At 37.0% G+C, this 19,617-nt stretch overlaps 1 protein-coding gene across 2 annotated transcripts in view; it reads right to left on the reverse strand.

The window, feature by feature from the left end:
- The window catches only part of LRR (capping protein regulator and myosin 1 linker 1 leucine rich repeat protein), a 917,109-nt gene that overhangs the window by 79,311 nt on the left and 818,181 nt on the right, over positions 1–19,617 (reverse strand). For both annotated transcript variants that reach the window (XM_090401192.1, XM_090401191.1), the window contains one exon: positions 6,478–6,658. In XM_090401192.1, coding sequence (XP_090257318.1) covers positions 6,478–6,658 — 181 coding nt within the window. The remainder of the gene's footprint in view (positions 1–6,477; positions 6,659–19,617) is intronic.

Below are 19,617 nucleotides of genomic sequence, written 5' to 3' on the forward strand. Positions count from 1 at the left end.
ATACATAACTACTTAACAATATTCATTAAAAATTACACAAGTTTCAGGGAATATATTTTTGTTTGTAGCAATTTCTGCTGTGTGTTCTGTTTTGGCAATCCCTTTGAATACTCCAACAATAGTCAGCCATCATGTGAGAATCCCATCTTCCTTGGTACCGATCTTCCATAGTTTTTAAGTCTTGATGAAATCTTTTGCCTTGTTCATCGGTACAGCACCTAAATCCTCGGAAAATCTATCAAGATGACTGTATAGGAAATGAAGCTTTATGCTCATTTTGCAACCTAGGCTGGAAATTTTCAAGCATTGTATTTTCTTCACTGCCAACTAACATGCAATTAACAAGACAAAAAAAAACAGAGACTTTATTGAAACATTATAAGCGCTCATCATAGTTTCACAATTGATTAACAATTGACTGATTTCGATCGTTCTTTGTCTGCTATGACGCATATAGCATTCATTTGTTTTAGGCAGTTGTCATCGCCTACTTTTCATCACCGAAATGTATTAGGTCGGTTATCGGCCTCTCTCGCATTCAAAGCACCAGTATGTGCCGTTGCAGGTTCTTACACATTTATTCGTTTACTAACAAGCGAGAGCAGTGAGCGCTCCGATTCTGATCTGTGCACCGCTTTGAATGATTTCGATCGTTCTTTGTCTGCTATGACGCATATAGCATTCATTTGTTTTAGGCAGTTGTCATCGCCTACTTTTCATCACCGAAATGTATTAGGTCGGTTATCGGCCTCTCTCGCATTCAAAGCACCAGTATGTGCCGTTGCAGGTTCTTACGCATTTATTCGTTTACTAACAAGCGAGAGCAGTGAGCGCTCCGATTCTGATCTGTGCACCGCTTTGAATAATACGCTATATCTTCGGGAATTTTTTGAATTTCTTGATAAAAAGTTAGAAACAGATTTTTAAAAGTACATACTTTCAGAAAATAATATTAAAAAATCGATTTTTTTGATCCTCTAAATAGTACTGCCTCCTTAAAACTATCAAAAACTTACAAATTAGCAAAAAGAAAATGCCATAGGGGAAAAACCTTAACGTGATAGAGAAAAATGGGTTTGATATTTGAAATCAGTGCACCCAAATTAGTAAAAAACAAGTGTCAGATCATAATCAGCAGAAAAAAAAAATTTTTTTTGTTGGCCAGTGTTATATATTAACAGATACACAATATATATTACAATTAAATATTATAAACAAAGTAAGGTTAAGCAAAGATCATAGATTAGTCCAAAGACAAAAAATGATAAAAAAAGAAAACCAAAAACATCTTAGAAATACTGCAAATGAAAAAAAAAACATTTCAAGTAAATTTAGAAAAAAAAAAAAAATTGACTCCATTTCAAATATTGAAAGGTTCAACAATATTTCAGCAAAAAGTATAGTAAAGAATGCTGAAAATTTATCTCAGAATTCAAAAAGAATAAAAATAGACAAATTAAAAGTGAAACTAAAGACTTAATAGAAAACAGAAGAAACAGGAAACAAGATGCACATGGTGTAAGAAACAGAATATACTGAATTCTGCAAAACAATAAATAAAAAACATAAGAGATGATATAAAGAAAAGCAATAGAAAATAACAGTATAAAGAAAACAAGGAAACTTCTAGATAATGTTGGTAATTTTTATATGGCAGGTGTAAAAGATGAAAATGGAATACTGACTACAAATAGAACAAACATGTTGGAAATTATAGCTAAATTTTATCAAAAATTATATACAAAAAAGGGGAAAGTAACAGAGAACAACAATAGAGAAGAGGATACTGAAAATTATAATGAATATAGAGTCAAAGATGAAGTAAAACATGCACTTACAAAAATGAAAAGGCACCTGGAATCGATGTAATAATACTAATAGAAATGTTTAAAAATGGAGATAGATCTCTTGCATATAAAAGTAGCAGAATTGTATGTTTAAGAACAAGAACTATACTGAATGTTTAAGAACAAGAACTCTTAAAAGTTGAATACTGAAAAATCATTCTTCTATATAAGAAAGGTGACATAAAACTGACATAAGAAATTACAGATGTATCCCTCAACCAGTCCTTCATAAGCTGTTTACAAAAATTATAGATTACTATTACTATTATTACGGACAACTCCAGGGAGTCATTAGACTCATCGAGGGAGGCCCCAAATCATATTCATCACAACTATTTGACATTCATACAGTATCTATCATACCTCGCCTTAAACTCATTCACTGTCACAGCATCCACCACAGACTCAGGGAGCGCATTCCACTCATTCACTACTCTAAAAGTAAAGAACCCAGATCTAATACCTTTACTAACCACACTTTTGCCCAGTTTCCATGGATGTCCCCTAGTCCTCCCACAACCAGCCCTGTTCTCAAAAATATCTTCTGAATTAATTTTATAGAAACCCTTCAGTAATTTGAATGTCTCAATCATATCTCCCCTCCTCCGCCTATCAACCAATTTTTGCAACCCACAAATCCTCAACGTGTTCTCATACGGTTCATTCCACAGACCTGCTATCATCTTGGTCACTCGCCTCTGGATCCTCTCCACCTCCTCCCCATCAAGAAGAAACCTAGGTGACCAAATCTGAGCACAGTAGTCTAGATGGGGTCTTATCAAGGCTCGATACACAGGAACAATAACCTGCTTGTCAACGTATTCTTCAGCAACCAAGTGATTTGATGAGCTGTTTTGGTCACTTTTGCAATGTGTCCCCTAAATTTCAATTCCTTATCTACCAACACTCCTAAATCTCGTGCCTCATCAATTTCCTGGAGCAGGGTTCCACCAATGCAGTAAACTGCCGCCAATCTTTTCACCCCAAAATGCATAACCTTACATTTTGCCACATTAAACTGACATCCATTCTCCTTAGCCCAGACCTCCAATCTATCCAAATCATCCTGCAAAATTTTGACGTCATCTGCATTCACTATTGCCCTACCCAACTTCGCATCATCCGCAAACAAATGAACTGTTCCTCTCAGATCATTTCCTATATCATTTATGAACAAATTAAACAGCAGTGGTCCAAGAACAGATCCTTGTGGCACACCACTAGTCACAGGCCGTCTTGTGGACTCTACTCCTGAGTAAACCACTCTCTGATATCTCTCCGTCAACCACCCTCCTATCCATCTCACCAACCCTATGTCCATTCCCATATGCTGCAATTTACTGATTAGAATTCCATGTGGAATCCTGTCAAATGCCTTGGCAAGGTCCAGTAGAATCACCGTAAACCCATTACCCTTATCCAGTTCAGCCGTCACTGTGTTATAATACGTGAGCAAGTTACTGAGGCATGACCTACCCTTCACAAAACCATGCTGTCCCCGATACAGTATCCCATTTTCTTCTATCCAATCTTGTATTTTCCTCTTGACTATTTTCTCTAAGACCTTGACAATGATTCCTGATATGCTAATCGGTCGGTAATTTACAACAGCAGTCTTGGAACCACCTTTATGCAGTGGAACTATTTTCCCCTCTTTCCACCCGCTCGGGACTAACCCAGACCCGAGACTCAAATTAAACAAAATGGTCAAGGGTACTGACAATTCTTTAGCTGCTTCTCGTACAACACGAGCTGGTATACCATCCAATCCCACAGATATATTGACATTGAGGTTATGCAATAGACTACTCACCTCCACTTCATTAACCACAATTCCTGTATAATCTACTGGTTTATTCGTTTCTGCAATGTCACCACCTGGATGATATACTTTTGCAAAGTGCTCACTCAGTAACTCAACTATCTCAACTGATTCAGTTACCTCCCTACCATCGGCATTCTTTAAAATCAATCTGCCATGTACATTTTTCCTTTTACTTGCTACATATCTAAAAAACTGTTTAGGATTCTCTTTAGCCTGCATGGCCAATGTTCTTTCGTAATCCTTTTTTGCTTTTCTTACCACACTCGTCACCCTTCTGGCCTGCGCTTTATACCGTTCATGTGCCTGCCGGTCACCCTTCTCCTTAAATTCCCTCCATAGTTGTTTCTTTTTTTGCAACTCAAGCTTAATGGTGTTATTCATCCATTTAACCCCTACTTGATTTATTATTCGGACTCTAGGTATACAGTCAGCCATTGCTTCATGCAAGCACTTCTTAACTACCTCCCATGCACTATCAACTTCTAGTCCTTGCAGTTGTACATGCCATGGCACTGAACCAATCAAACTTCTAAGTTTGTCATACTTTCCAGCCCGATAATTCCACATGTACCCTGTCTTAATTGAAAATTCTACACCTTTAGACACCTCCCAAGTTAAGACCCTATGATCACTCTCACCGATTGGTGGCAATGTGGTCATATTTGTTACAGCCAAATCCTCAGATGTAATTACTAGGTCAAGCACTCTCTGACCCCTAGTATTTTCCATTACATGCTGTCGCAGATAGTTATCCCTTAATAACCGCATAAAATCCAGTTCCTTCCTCCCGTGTGTCCTCTCCTCACTCCAATCAATGCGACCATAGTTGAAATCTCCCATAATAATCACCCTCCTTCCACCCATTTCTTCTATTTGCTTGTGCATACTGTCACCACCATCTTTTCCATCATCTGGTCTATAGCAGCACCCAATTGTATATTTAGTTCTGCTAGCCACAATCTCACACCAAATGGCCTCAAATGTGCTCTTTTCTCTATCCTGCAATTCAACTTCTATTCTCCTTGGCTGGAGCTCATCAACAATACTCCTCCCCCGATTTTATTCTCTCTGTCATTCCTGAACACACTATAACCATCACATTCAATGCCACTAGTTATATCATCTACAGTCAGCCATGTTTCATTAATACCTATAACCTGTGGTCTGGAAGTGCCAACCATGGCCAAAAACTCTTCCTTCTTGTTCCTAATACTCCTAGTATTAGTGTACATGAATTTAAGACCCCCATTAGCCCCAACCCTACCTTGATGCCTTATATTAACTATCCCACTCAGATTTGTTGTCCTTATTTGCTCTGGCATATTATATTCATTCTTACATTCAACTGCCTCCATAAGGACTGTATCTCTACTCCCCCCCCCCCCTAACAAATCTAGTTTCCCTGAATTTGCACATCCACTACATTCAGCAACACTTTCTCAAGTCTTCTTACACCGTAACCATTCAAATGCAAGCCATCCATCTTATATAGATCCTTTCGCCCATCAAACTCACTCCACAAATTCCACACCACTCGTCATACATAACCCACGCATAAAGTCATTTGCAATTATAGCCCTATGACAGAATAAAATATATTAAATTTTTAACAACCAAAAGAACAGGCAGATTTCAGAACATCCTTCTCAACTTTAGATCATTTACAAGCTTTACATCAAGTAATGATAGAAATAATATAATATACCAACTTCTTTGACTTTCATAGATTATGAAAAAAAAACCTTCGACCATGTAAAATGCTTGAAGATTTAAAATGTATAGGAATAGACAATCTTAACATATATATGAGAGAGGTTCAGCAGTAATAAATTTATTGGAAAAGAAAGAGAAATAGAAATACAAAGAGGGGGGTCAGACAGGGAGACTATCTTGCCAAAGTTATTTGCTACAGCCTAGGAATAGACAATCTTAACATATATATGAGATAGGTTCAGCAGTAATAAATTTATTGGAAAAGAAAGAGAAATAGAAATACAAAGGGGGGGGGGGTCAGACAGGGAGACTATCTCGCCAAAGTTATTTGCTACAGCCCTTGAATATGCTATGAGAAAATTGAAGTGGGAGAAAGAGGACTGAATATTGATGGAGAATACTTAAGCAATCTAATCTACAATTTGCTAATGTTATCATACTAACAGCAACATCATCAAAAGAACTAGAACACATGGTTATAGAATAAAATGAAGTATGTCTAGAGATGGGACTATAAATAAATAAGATAAGATAAATAAAAAATAATGTATAGTAAAAATACTCCAGAATGAAGACAAATTAAAATAAATCAAAGACAGACTTGAGTGAGTTCATACAAATATCTAGATCAAATCATTACAAACAATCATAAACTTGATAATGAAATTTCAGCTAGAATAACAGCAGGATGGAAAGTTTTAAACAATCATAGAGAGATATTTAAAAACAATTTACCAAACTGTCTAAAAAGAAAGATCTACAACCAGTGTGTATTCTCAACAATGACCTATGATAGAGAAATGTGGAGTCTGATGGGAAAAAAAAAACAAGTAGAGAAACTGCAAACAACACAAAGAAACATGGAAAGAGTCATTTTTCATGGCTGCACACAGTCCTGGGTCACCAAAATATTTTAATATAACCTTGACACAAAAGTCAATTTTTTTTTTGGGGGGGGGGGTAGCATTTTGCTCCTTACTCTACCTCCTACAATGAAGCTCGTAACTCCATGAAGGTTACAATGCTACAGTAGCAGCAGCAGCAAATTGAGAACACAATGAGGAATTCAATTACAAGGGAAAAAATAATTACCTGGTGAAGAAGTAATTACAGGTGAACTAATAGGTCTACTTATCAATTCTTCATTTTTCTCTGTGGGAGTAATATCATCAGGGGACTTCAGAGACTGCACCAGACCGGCAGGCTTTAGTTTCACATTGGTAAGTAAGCTGGGAGAATTGTCTTGTGTAAACATACTTTTTTCTTCCAAATTCTGAAAGTAAAAATAAAAATATTAAGGCTTTTAAACAAAAATGTTAATATCATCATCTTAGGTGGCATCTTCATATTGAAGGTTTGTTGTATTATGGATATATCCATAATACAACACTGGAGCTAATACTGAGTAAGGGCCCCAAGAACCAAGTGCAGGGGAAAAGTTCCCTATGTATTTTTGACTGTAGATGTGTGATCATGAGACCAGTTTGTCTGTTCTGGGGGATGAAAAACCTGAGTTTCCAGGTGAAAAAACCCTCTACCTCCATATGAGACCAACTAACACCTTTCGTCAAAAGGGACCAGGTAAAGGTTCCTCACATCAATGGGAATCGAACCCAGGTCTTTCTTCATCTATATAGGCTGAGCTATGGAGGCGCAATGCTAATATACTAAATCATAATCTTATATATACACCATATTTTCATTCCTCTAATTGACAATAGATAACATTATGGAATATATACAAATTTAGTGATCTAAAAAGAAATCACCAGATTGCTTGGAAGTCACTTTGATTGTGTACGCTGAACAATGAGCATGTGGAAAGAGTTGAAGCTTTTCATAGTTACTCATAATTAGATGTCGTTTGAGAAAAATGTCTGTACATGTTATTGTGCAGCAGTTACGAAAAGCATACCCAAGTCAATAGATGACAATATGCTAAAACAAGTTTAGCATAATGTCAAGTTTAGATTTTTACTGAGCTCAAGATGTTGTTGCACAATAATTTGTGTTTGGAGATTCAAATAGTCACAGGCTATCCCATAAGTGTTTCTAGAACATGTAGGGAGATACATGAATTTTAAATTGAAGGGCTACAACACAAGGATAATACAGCAATGATGACTAGTATGGGCCTTGGCACACAGAATTTGGACTGCAATAATAGAAATCAGTCCAATGGAGAAAAATGGACATATTACATTCCCTTTATCTAATGGATATGGCGTGGAGGATGCCTGGAGAATGATTAAGCTGAAGAGTATAATTTACTTTGTAACCAAACAAGAAAACTTCCTATAACTATTTCTGAGTATTTTAATGATTAATAATATGGTGAAACACAATTTTACTACTTCTATATGGAAATTATCTCACTTCAGTATCTTCCTGGGATCCTTCTCTAACTGCATAGTGATATATAGACATCTAAAAAGGGGTGCACTGTGCACTATGGGATACAGATGTAATTGATGTGAAATCAATAGCTTCTATCTATAAGTAGTCCAATTATGAAGATAGTTTACATGCAAAAGTTTACTTACACTAAAGTATTAAAAACAAAAATAAAATTTCTTATTTAGTATATTCTGTTGAAAAATTTTCCACTTAGTTATACTATATATTAAAGATGCCAAGAAGTTATATTCTTGGTATACTTTGTAGCTCAGTCGGTATAGATGAAGCCCTTTGGTCAGAAAGACCTGGTTTGATTCCTGTCAGTGACGTAAGGAACCTTTATAGGTCTCTTTCAACAAAAGGCGGGTCAGCCAGTCTCATATATATGGAGGCAGGGTTTTTTCCCCCTCAAGTTTTTCGTCCCCCAGAACAGGCAAACTGGCCCTGTGAACACACATGGATTACAGTCATGAATATTGCCATTAGGGAATGCAGCAAGGTGTGATAAATAGGCTGCATTAAAATTCATCGTGAATCCCTCATTAGGGAACTCTACCCACCCTGAAGGGATGGATGAGATCAATCAATCAATCAAACAAAGTTTGCATGTGAAGTCACTTCAGGACTGGGCTACTTGTATATAGAAGCTAATGACTTCACATCGATTGCCTCAGTATCATTAGCTTCTATATACAAATAGCACAGTCATGAAGTGACTTCATGCGTGAAGTCACTTTGTTTGCTTACATTTGGATAAAGGATTAAACCAAGAATATAACTTCTCGGACTCTTTAATTTATATCTAGTATATCATCATATTTCTTATCCTTGTATTGCTACTACGATAAAAAGTACACTGACATCTATGGATAAGGAGGTGGTGGTGCTTCCATATAAGGCACGGGTCAGACCACACATGGACTATTGTGCTCAAATTTGTCGCCTAGTTTACATTGTGATGTGGAAACACTAGAGAGGTTCCAGAGATGAATAACCACAGTGATATCAGGACTGTGTGTGTTAGTTATGAAGGGTGTTTAAGGAAATGTGGATTACAGAGGCTGGTGGATGGAAGGAAAAGAGGAGATATGATAGAGACCTTCAAGTTAAGGGATTCTATCAGATTAATAAAGAAAGAATTATAAAAAGAGTGGATGTTAAGATGGGAAGAACTAGATGCCATCCCTTGAAGTTGAATAAAGATCTGCTGATAAAAGGCGTGGGGGCGTAGACTTTTTTAGGTGGAGAGTTGTTGGTGAGTGGAATGCAGGGAGTGTAAATAATAAAGTTTATTATGATAGACATATTGCTGGTTGAGTGAGCCTCCCACAATGAGTCTATTGATTCTATTTAGGTTACCAAAATAATAATATTACTAATTTACTTTGATTTCTAGAATATTTGCTAAGGACTAAATACTGGACTGGATTGATAGGTATATGATATTCTCCATGAAATTTATTTACTGTGTCCCTCCCTTCTTCTTTTCTTCGTGCAGTGTGAGATAACCTTCAAGGTCATGCCAAACATGCTTAGAGACCAATAACGTCCTCCAATCTGAGGGTACATCAGTTAAAATGGTGGTGCTGAAAGCTGGCTGCTAGTTAGTGCATGGGCCCAAACATGTTAGTAACAAGTCAGGAGGTTCTCTGTGCATAATCCTGTTGACACATGCTCTGCCAGGTTATGCCTTGAGAGAGTCCGAGTAGTGGTATGTGGGGTGTCAAGGCCATGTGGCATGTAAGACTGATTTCTCCATATAGATGTCACGCTTAAAAGTCTATCTTCTCTTACTGCATTTCCCCACAGCTTCGACATATTTCCCCATTTCCTTGTGCACAGGACACAAGCTACATGACACTACACAAAAGTAAAATAAGTCTAAATGCTTTGTTAATTGTTTACAAGTATGTTTTCCTGATGATGACATCCGATGGAAATAACAAAACTAAAAATAAATAAAAAATTATACACAATTAACAAAATCAACTAAAGTTTTATAATGGAACTACACTAAATGCATGTTACAGTCCTCTTATATTAAAGTTTTCTTGTATTGGGGTTCTGCCATCATGTTGTGGATACTATATAGGTTGAAGAGACCCTCCAGATTCTTGGGATAACTAATCCATCATTCTTGTTTAGATTCGGATGATGTTTCAGCATCTTACAAGCTTTCTTGAACTTTCTTTCAAACCAAGTATTGGTGCAACATTGTGCCTTTCCAGTTGATTCTGTGACATGTTTGAAGTGCACGGTCTGATAGGCCTGTTCTACCATACTGGAGGAATTTAATATGGCATTTATGTTTGTCTTTTCTTATTAGGATGGTGTGCACCGTATCCCTATAGGCTACAGGTGCACTGAATTTTGTAAACCTCTTGGTAGGCAAGGTAGGGAAGAGGATCTTTGGATGAGCTGAGTATACTTTTTAATTTTGCAGGAGGTTTGAAGGTTTCCTTAATGTTCTATTTATGTAGTGCTTATGTATTTTTTCTGATATTCCCCTAATGAATGGTATGGCTATGGCATTCATGTAATCTTTTTGGCTTTTAATGGTATTATTGTGGAGGATCTTGTGATCTTTTTTGTTGTCACCATTTTTTATAAACATTTGGCTAATAATTTCATATTCTTTCTTCAGCACCTGCTCATTGGAGCAAAAATTGTTAGAACTATGTTTGAGGGGGTGCTGATGTCCTCAAGTTTTTGTGTTGGATGGTAGTATGAATTTTTATGAATGTATGTATGTATTAGCCTGTAAGTGTAGGTTTGCAGTAGACCCTGAATGAAAGGTAACCAGAGGGAAGAAGTGTGACTAGAAAAGGAGGAGAGTTACTGTTAACTTTAAAAAAACATAGCATTATCAGTTTAAAAATTGTGCTAGAATTAGAGTATATTGTGGAGTTAATTAATTTAACTAAAAATTTTGTTTTACATAGTGTTAATTTAGGTAATAATAGTAATTTTGTTAAGTTACATAGCATTACACATGGCACCAATGCGAAGAAGAGCAATGGCGTCAAATCGCCGTAACTGTTTAAAGAATTTAATCTAAGGGAGTTCATCCAGTGTAAGGTCTGTGGAATGTATGCTTTGCCGAGAGCGGCTGGAGTTTGGATTGAGAACGATAGTGGTGGGAAAGTGTGCCAAAAGTCTCATGAAAGTGAAGAACTAAAGTGTGTCTCAGGTCGTAAGAATGACGTAGTGAATAAAAGTCAGAATGTGACAGAAAATCATGTGTAACACCAGATAACATCGAGAGTGAGTTTAAAAGTGATATAGTTGAAAGTGAGAGTAAAGGTGATACAGTTGAAAGTGAGAGTAAAAGTGATACAGTTGAAAGTGAGAGTAAAAGTACAGTGAGAGAGAATGGTTTGACTGATAAAAAAAATGAAGAGTTAGCTCGGTTGCACGGAGTGATACATAGGGCAAAGCGGCAGCTGGAGTGATTACAAAAATGTCTACCGAGTGGATCAGCTAACAAAAAGAAGCATGTGTGAGATCAGAAAAATGAGAACATGATCAGGAGTGAAAGAAAAATTAAGGAATGAGTGTTATTCGGTAGTAAAATGTGTAATAGATGAGAGTTTGACAAAATCATGCTTTCTGGGTGCAAAAATTAATGATGTAAGTGGGGCTATTAGAGCACAGAAGCATAGGATGAAAGAAATCATTGTCGTGGCCAGAATGAATGATTTAAAAGGTGAAAAGTTTTCTATGAGAAAGGACTTGAAAGAATTAGTGGAAGTAGCAAAAGAAAAGAGTCAGAAAGTTAAAATAGTGAGTCTGTTGCCACGGTAAGACAGAGTACAGTTGAGAAAGTGGGCCATATTGCGAATGACTCTATGCATAGGTTATGCAGGCGGAGTGGTGTGGAGTGAGTTTGATGGGAAAAAGGACTTATACAAGAAAGATGGTTTGCATCTGAATGGATTTGGTGTTCGGAGACTGGAAAAATTGTTGCTGAATGAGGTGAAAGTGGATATGCAGAATTAGTGAAACTGGAGTTTTTTTTTTTTTTGGGGGGGGGGGGAGCTGTTGAATGGATATGCAGATATCAGTGAGGCAGTTGTGTGTAAGAATGTATATAATATAATATGCCTGAGTTAGTATGAAGGATAACAAACCAGAATGGAATAGTTAGTATAAGTCCTCAAGATAGGCATGGGACTAGGGTGCTTTTGCACTTTATGTACACTAATGCCAGGAGTATTAGGAACAAGCAGGAGGAATTTTTGGCCTTGGTTAGCTCTTCCTGGCCACAGGTTACTGGCATTAGTAAGACATGGCTAACAGAAGATGATATAGCTAGTGGGATAGAATGTGAACGGCAAAGTGTGTTCAGGAAAGACAGAGAAAAGAATGGGGGGGGGGGGAGTGTTATTGATGATAGCTGATGAACTGCAACCAAAGAAGTTCAACTGCAGGTTAGTGAAAATGGCACATTTGAGGATATCTGATGCGAGATTGAGGTCAGCAGAACAAAATATACAGTTGGGTGAGGCTATAGAGCAGGTGATGGAATCGATGATGGAGATACTATGCATCGGCAAATAGACTCAATGAGTGGAGGACAGGTAATTATAATGGGAAATTTCAACTATGGTAACACTGACTGGAAGGAGGAAAGGACACACAGGAGGAAGGAAATGGATTTTATGCAGTTACTAAGGGATAACTACTCGAGACAGCATGTAATGGAATATATTAGGGATTTGAGAGTGCTCGATCTAGTAATTGCATCTGAGAATTTGACTATAATGAATATGACCACGTTGCCACCAATTGGTGAAAGTGATCACAAGGTCTTGACCCGACAGGTGGCTAAATGTGTAGAATTTTCAGTTAAGACAGGTTATATGTGGAATTACCGGGCCAGTAAGTATGATGAGCTTAGGAGATTGCTCAGATCAGTGCCATGGCAAGTTAAACTGCAAGGGCTGGATATCTTGCATGGAAAGTGGTAAAGGAATGTTTGAGGGAGGTAAAGGCTGACTGCATACTTAGAGTTTGGAGAGTAAATCAAGTGGGAGTTAAATGGATGAATAACACCATTAAGCTTGAGCTGCAAAAAAAGAAACAATTGTGGAGGGAATTTAAGGCGAAAACTGGCCTGTAGGCACAAGAACAATACAAAACACAGGCCAGAAGGGTAACTAGTGTGGTAAGAAAAGCAAAAGCAGATTACAAAAGGAAATTAACAACACAAGCTAAAGAGAATCCCAAATAGTTCTTTCGATATGTTGTAAGTAAAAGAAAAAATGTATACGGCAGAAAGATTTTAAGGAATGCCAATGATAGAGAGGTAACTGAACTAATTGAAATAGTAGAATTACTAAGCGAACACTTTGCAAGAGTATATCATCCAGGCGATGATATTGCAGGAATGAGGGAACCAATGGCTTATACAGGAATTGAGATGAATGAAATGGAGGTGAATAGTATATTACAGAACCTTAATGTGAATATGTCTATGGGATTGGATGGGGTTGCTCGAGTCTTACATGAAGCAGCAAAGGAATTGTCAGTGCCCTTGACCATATTGTTTAATTTAAGTCTCAGCTCTGAGCTAGTCCCGAGGGGAGTGGAAAGAGAGGAAAATAATTCCATTGCATAAAGGAGGCTCCAAGACTGATGTTGTAAATTACTGACCAATCAGCATATCGGGAGTCGTTGTCAAGGTATTGGAGAAATTAGTTAAGAGCAAAATACAGGAATGGATAGTGTATGGGGTGGGGGGCAGCATGGTTTTGTGAAGGGTAGATCATGCCTCAGTAACTGGCTCATGTTTCATAATACAGTGATGGCTGAATTGGGTAATGGGTTTACAGTGATACTGCTTTACTTTGCAAAGGCCTTTGACAGGATAACACATGGAATTCTAATCAATAAACTGCAACACATGGGGATGGATATAGGGTTGGTGAGATGGATAGGAGGGTGGTTGATGGAGAGATATCAGAGAGTACTCTTTCTTTTAAGGTTACAGGGTGATCAGCATTCATATTTACGAATTTAGGGACACAAAACACACATGTTGAAATGATTATTTTACTAATTATTAATAAAATAACACGACGTTTCGACCCCTGTATTGAGGTCATCATCAGAAGGATACATGTGTATAGGGAACCAAGCTACATACTCTTGCACTCTATACTAGTAAATTAAATCTAAGCTGTTAATTAATCTTTTTCTTAACCTGACGTCTAGTGATAATTAAATAAAATACATTTAAATTAAAAAAATTAAATAAATAAAAAAATTATAATTAATAAATAAAAAAAATAAAAAACTACAATAAACTCTGCTAAAGTCCTCATGTACTAAAATTTTTCTGGATTTGTACAGTTCAGATTGTTATACTATGATTTTCTTCAGGACTTGGACAGTTCAAGTTGCTATGGAATGTTAAGGGAAGAAAAAAAGAAAAAAAAAACACTTCAAGTCTTCTTGTAGTGGGATTTTCCTTTGGCTTGTTCTGGTTGCTATAAAGGTTGCAGATGGGTTCTCCACATTCTGGAGAACCCATCTGCAATGGTTAGGCCATCATTTTTGTTCAAATTTGGGTTATGTTTGAGCATTTCACATGCTTCTTGAATTTCCTCTTGAACCAGGTTTTGGTGCGGTGTAGGGACTTGGTATTTTTCCAATCAATTCTGTGGCATGTTTGGAGTGCGTGGTCAGAAAGGCTGGTTTTTCCAAAATGGAGGTATTTAATGTGTCTTTGTGTTCGTCCTTCCTAATTGGGATGGTTCACCCTGTTTCCCCTAGGTAGATTTCATGTGCATTGTATTTTGTATACCCCTGGGTGGGCTAGGTGTGGAAGAGGATCTTTAGAACTGAGTAGGTGTCTTAACTTGTTTTGGGGTTTAAAGGTGGTTTTTATGTTGTATTTACGTAGTGTTCTGTCTACTTTTTCAGAAATGTCTCTAACATAAGGAATGGCAAAGCATTCCTGAAATCATTTTTGTTCTTACTGGTATCTTTATGGAGGATCTTGTGAATAGTTTTTTACTGTATCCATTTTTTATAAATGTTTGGTTGATGATCTTGTATTCCTGGTTTAGAGCATGTTCATTTGAACAAATAGTTTGAGCTCTGTGTTTAAGGGTGCTTATGATACCTACTTTTTGTGTTGGGTGGAGATAAGAATTTTTGTGTATGTACTGGCCTGCGTGTGTGTGTAAGTTTGCGGTAGAAGGAGAGACAGCCTGAGGGAAGACATGTGACAAGTGTGTCTAAGAACGGAAGAGAGTTGTTTTTTTCTATTTCAATGGTGAATTGGATACGTTTGCATTGTTTGTTCAGGTGGCTAAGGAATGTATTTAGTGCTTCAAGGCTGTGGAGCCAAATGGCGAAAATATTGTCGACATATCTGAGCCAAATTTTGGTTTTAGGCGCACTGACTCTAGAGTTTGTTGCTGAAAGTTTTCCATATAAAAGTTAGCAATTGGGGGGAGGGGGGGGAGTGGTGAGCCCATGGCCGTACCCTCTTTCTGAGGTAAAAATTGTTTTGCCACAAAATACCTGGAGCAGAGTACGTGGGCAAAATGGGCCGTGATGTCATGTGGAAATATGTTCTGTAGGAGCAAGATAGTATCATTGATCGGGACATTGGTGAAAAGGGAAGTTATGTCAAAGCTGACTAATAAATCTGGGTCGTTGAGTGCAATGTTTTTAATTTTGTTTATGAAATGTGTATTTTTAATGTAGGAAGGGGACTGAGCTACCAATTCCTTGAGTGTCACCGCTACTTTTCAGTTCTACTCAGTTCTTCCAAAGATCCTCTTCCACACGTAGCCCACCCAGGGGTACACAAAATACAATGCACATGTAACTTACCATACATAGGGGAAACAGGGTGAACCATTCCAATTAGGAAGGATGAACACAAATGACACATTAAATACCTCCATTTTGGAAAAACTGGCCTTTCTGAGCACGCACTCCAAACATACCACAGAACTGATTGGAAAAAAAAAATACCAAGTCCTACACCACACCAAAACCTGGTTCGAGAGGAAATTTAAAGAAGCACATGCGAAATGCTCAAACATAACCCAAATCTGAACAAAAATGGTCTAACAATTCCAAGAATGTGCAGGACCCATCTGCAACCTTTATAGCAACAAGAACCAACCAGAAAATTCGTAAATATGAATATCAGAGAGTAGTTTATTCAGGAGTAGAGTCCAATAGAAGGCCTGTGACTAGTGGCGTGCCACAAGGTTCTTTTCTTGGACCATTGCTATTTAATTTGTTCATTAATGATATAGGAAAGGATCCGAGAGGAACTGTTCGTGTATTTGCTGATGATGCAAAGTTGGGCAGAGCAATAGTGAACACACATGATGTCAAAAGTTTGCAGGATGATTTGGATAGACTGGCAGACTGGACTAAGGAGAATAGATGTCAGTTTAATATGGCAAAGTGTAAGGTTATGCATTTTGAGGTGAAAAGATTAGCAGCAGTATACCACATTAATGGAACTGTACTTCAGGAAATTGATGAAGCCAGAGATTTGGGAGTGTTGGTGGATAGGGAATTGAAGTTTAGGGGGCACATAGCAAAAGTCACTTAATCGAGCCTTGATAAGACCCCATCTTGACTACTGTGTGCAGATTTGGACACCAGGGTTTCTTGGTGATGGGGAGGAAGTAGAGAGGATCTAGCGGCGAGTGACCATGATGGTAGCTGGTCTATGGAATGAACCTTATGAGAACAGGTTGAAGATCTGTGGATTACAGAAATTGGAAGTCTTGGTGGATAGGGAGTTGAAGTTTAGGGGGGCACATGAAAAGGAGTGATATGATTGAGACATTCAAATTACTGAGAGGTTTTTACAAGATTAATACAGAGAAAATTTTTTGAAACAGGTCTGGTGGTGGGAGAACTAGGGGCCATCCATGGAAACTCAGCAAGAGTGTTAGAACTAGGTTTTTTACTTGGAGAGTGGTGAATGAGTGGAATAAGCTGCCAGAGTCTGTTGTGGGTGCCATGGCTGTGAATGAGTTCAAAGCAAAGTATGATAGATACTGTGCGAATGCTGAATAGTTCTTGAAATGATGTTTAGGGCCTCCCTGGATGAGTCTAAGGACTCTGTGGAGTTGCCCGTAATATCTGAGCCAGACTTCAGGCTTGCTGAATTAAGAGCATGCTGCATGAAGTCTCTCATGTAAAAGTTAGTTATGGCGGAAAGTGGTAAGTCAGTGGCCATACCTTCTTTTTACAGGTAGAAATTATTTTGCCACATGAAATAACTGGAGCAAAGCATGTGGGCAAAGAGGACCATAATATCGGACAGAAATATGTTCTGTATGAAAAGAGCAGTTATGTCAAAACTAATAAATCTTCATTGTTGAGTGTGATGTTTTTAATTTTGTTGATGAAGTGTTGTGTATTCTTTATGTAGGAGGGGGAATGACCTACCAACTCCTTGAGCATAGCTGCTAATTTCTTGGATAAGCAATAACTGGGGTTATCGATTCCTTCAACTATTAGTTGTAGTGGTGTGTTTGTTTTGTGTATTTTAGGTGGACATAATGCAGTATTAGCTTTGGAAATTATTTCTATTGGGATTTATTGATTAAGTATATTTTGGAAACAAATATGTTATACCAACTAGTTTCACCAAGTGAGGCTGTTGGCATCTTCAGGGTGCATAACTGATATAAACTTAAAGCTATTCCTTTCTTTTAGGGTTACACGGTGATCAGCATTCATTTTAAAAATTTTATGGAATTTACAACCGTGTTAAAAAAACTTTTTTATTATCCCAACGTTTCGATCTTCACATCAAGATCATCATCTGGAGCGTACATAAATATACAGGACAAGCTGAGTTACATCATTAACTGTAAGCTAGAGAAACAATGATTTGATCACATATTATTCTACTGGCATGACCTCTGGTGGAAAAAATAAACAAATAAATAAAAAATAAATAAATAAAATAAAATAAAATAAATAAATTTTTACATCAAGCTAAATTCTATTTTTACAATGACAGGAATAAACATTCTTTTAGATGGTTTTCTTTCAGAAACAATTGGTGTCCTATTTTTAGTATTATAATTCTTATTTTTGATTTACAATACTGGATTTCCTATAGTTCTGTTTATAGTTGTTCTTGGTGAGGAAGGCCGAATATATACCTTCCATATGTTTGGGATTTTTAAATCATCATTGTTGTTCAGATTGGGGTGGTTGCTGATAATCTCACAGGCTTCCTTGAATTTCCGTTCATACCATGTTCTAGTGTGATGTAGACAGCTGGTGGTTTTCCAGTCAATTCTGTGTAAGGTATTCAGGGCATGATCAGAAAGGCCAGCTTCACCATAATTATTATATTTAATGTGTCGTTTATGTTCTTTTTGTCTAATGGGAATAGTGCATCCTGTTCCTTACATTAAAGGAATATCAGACAAAATAAACAGAGTACTACAAAAGTACAATCTCAAAGCCACCTTTAAACCTCCTGCAAAATTAAAAAGCTTACTCAACTCATCCAAAGACCCACTCCCTCCACTAGCTCACCCTGGAATATACCGGATTTATTGTACTTGCAACATACCATATATAGGAGAAACAGGACGCATTATTCCCATTAGACAAAAAGAACATAAACGACACATTAAATATAATAATTATGGTGAAGCTGGCCTTTCTGATCATGCCCTGAATACCTTACACAAAATTGACTGGAAAACCACCAGCTGTCTACATCACACTAGAACATGGTATGAACAGAAATTCAAGGAAGCCTGTGAGATTATCAGCAACCACCTCAATCTGAACAACAATGATGGTTTAAAAATCCCACACATATGGAAGGTATATATTCGACCTTCCTCACCAAGAACAACTATAAACAGGACTGTAGAAAATCCAGTATTGTAAATCAAAAATAAGAATTGTAACACTAAAAATAGGACACCAATTGTTTCTGAAAGAAAACCATCTAAAAGAATTCCATAAAAAAAAAAAAGGAAAACTTAAAGCTAAAAACTGTTACAAACTATAAATCAACTGATTCTAATTAAATAATTAGATAATTCCAATTAGATAATTGGAATCGGTTGATTTATAGTTTGTAACAGTTTTCAGCTTTAAGTGCCTTATATCAGTTATGTACCCTGAAGATGACAACAGCCTCAGTTGGTAAAACTAGTTGGTATAACATATTTGTTTCCAAAATATACTTGATCACTAAATCCCAATAGAAGTCATTTCCATAGTTTTCGTGGTCAAGAAAATACGTTTTAACATTAGCAGTATTAGCTTTTTTAACTGCTTCCAGTAGCCACGTGATCAGTGACTTGATTAATTTTACTGTTTTCTTTTTGATGTGGTTTGTAGGATTGTAGTATGTGTTGTGGTCAGATACCACCTGGTTCATTTTTTAGAAATTATTTTGTCCGATCAAGAACAGCGATAGCATTGTCTTTAATCACTTGAGTGGATAAAGGTTTGAGGAATAAAGGTTTGAGCAATGTCTTGGTTATTTCTAAGAGATTTAAATGCTAATTTTTCTGCTTTGGTTAAACTGCAACTTAGCTGCTTATTGGAATTTAGTATGTTGGATGTTTCTATCTGTATTTTATCAGCTATATTGGAGAGGAGGGATTTTAGACCCCAATAGCTAACTTGTACATGGAAGACTGACATGGGAGATCTAAAGCCCAAAGTATGGCTCAGATATGTTGATGATATTTTTGCCATTTGGCCCCACGGCCAAGAAACATTAAATACATTCTTAAGCCACCTGAACAAACAATAAATGTATGCAATTTACCATCAAGATTGAAAACAATAACTCTCTTCCTTTTC

This window comes from Typopeltis vanoorti, chromosome 12, assembly GCF_054136105.1.
Source record: "Typopeltis vanoorti isolate ZY-2024b chromosome 12, IOZ_Tvanoo_1.0, whole genome shotgun sequence".
Lineage (NCBI taxonomy): Eukaryota > Metazoa > Arthropoda > Arachnida > Uropygi > Thelyphonidae > Typopeltis > Typopeltis vanoorti.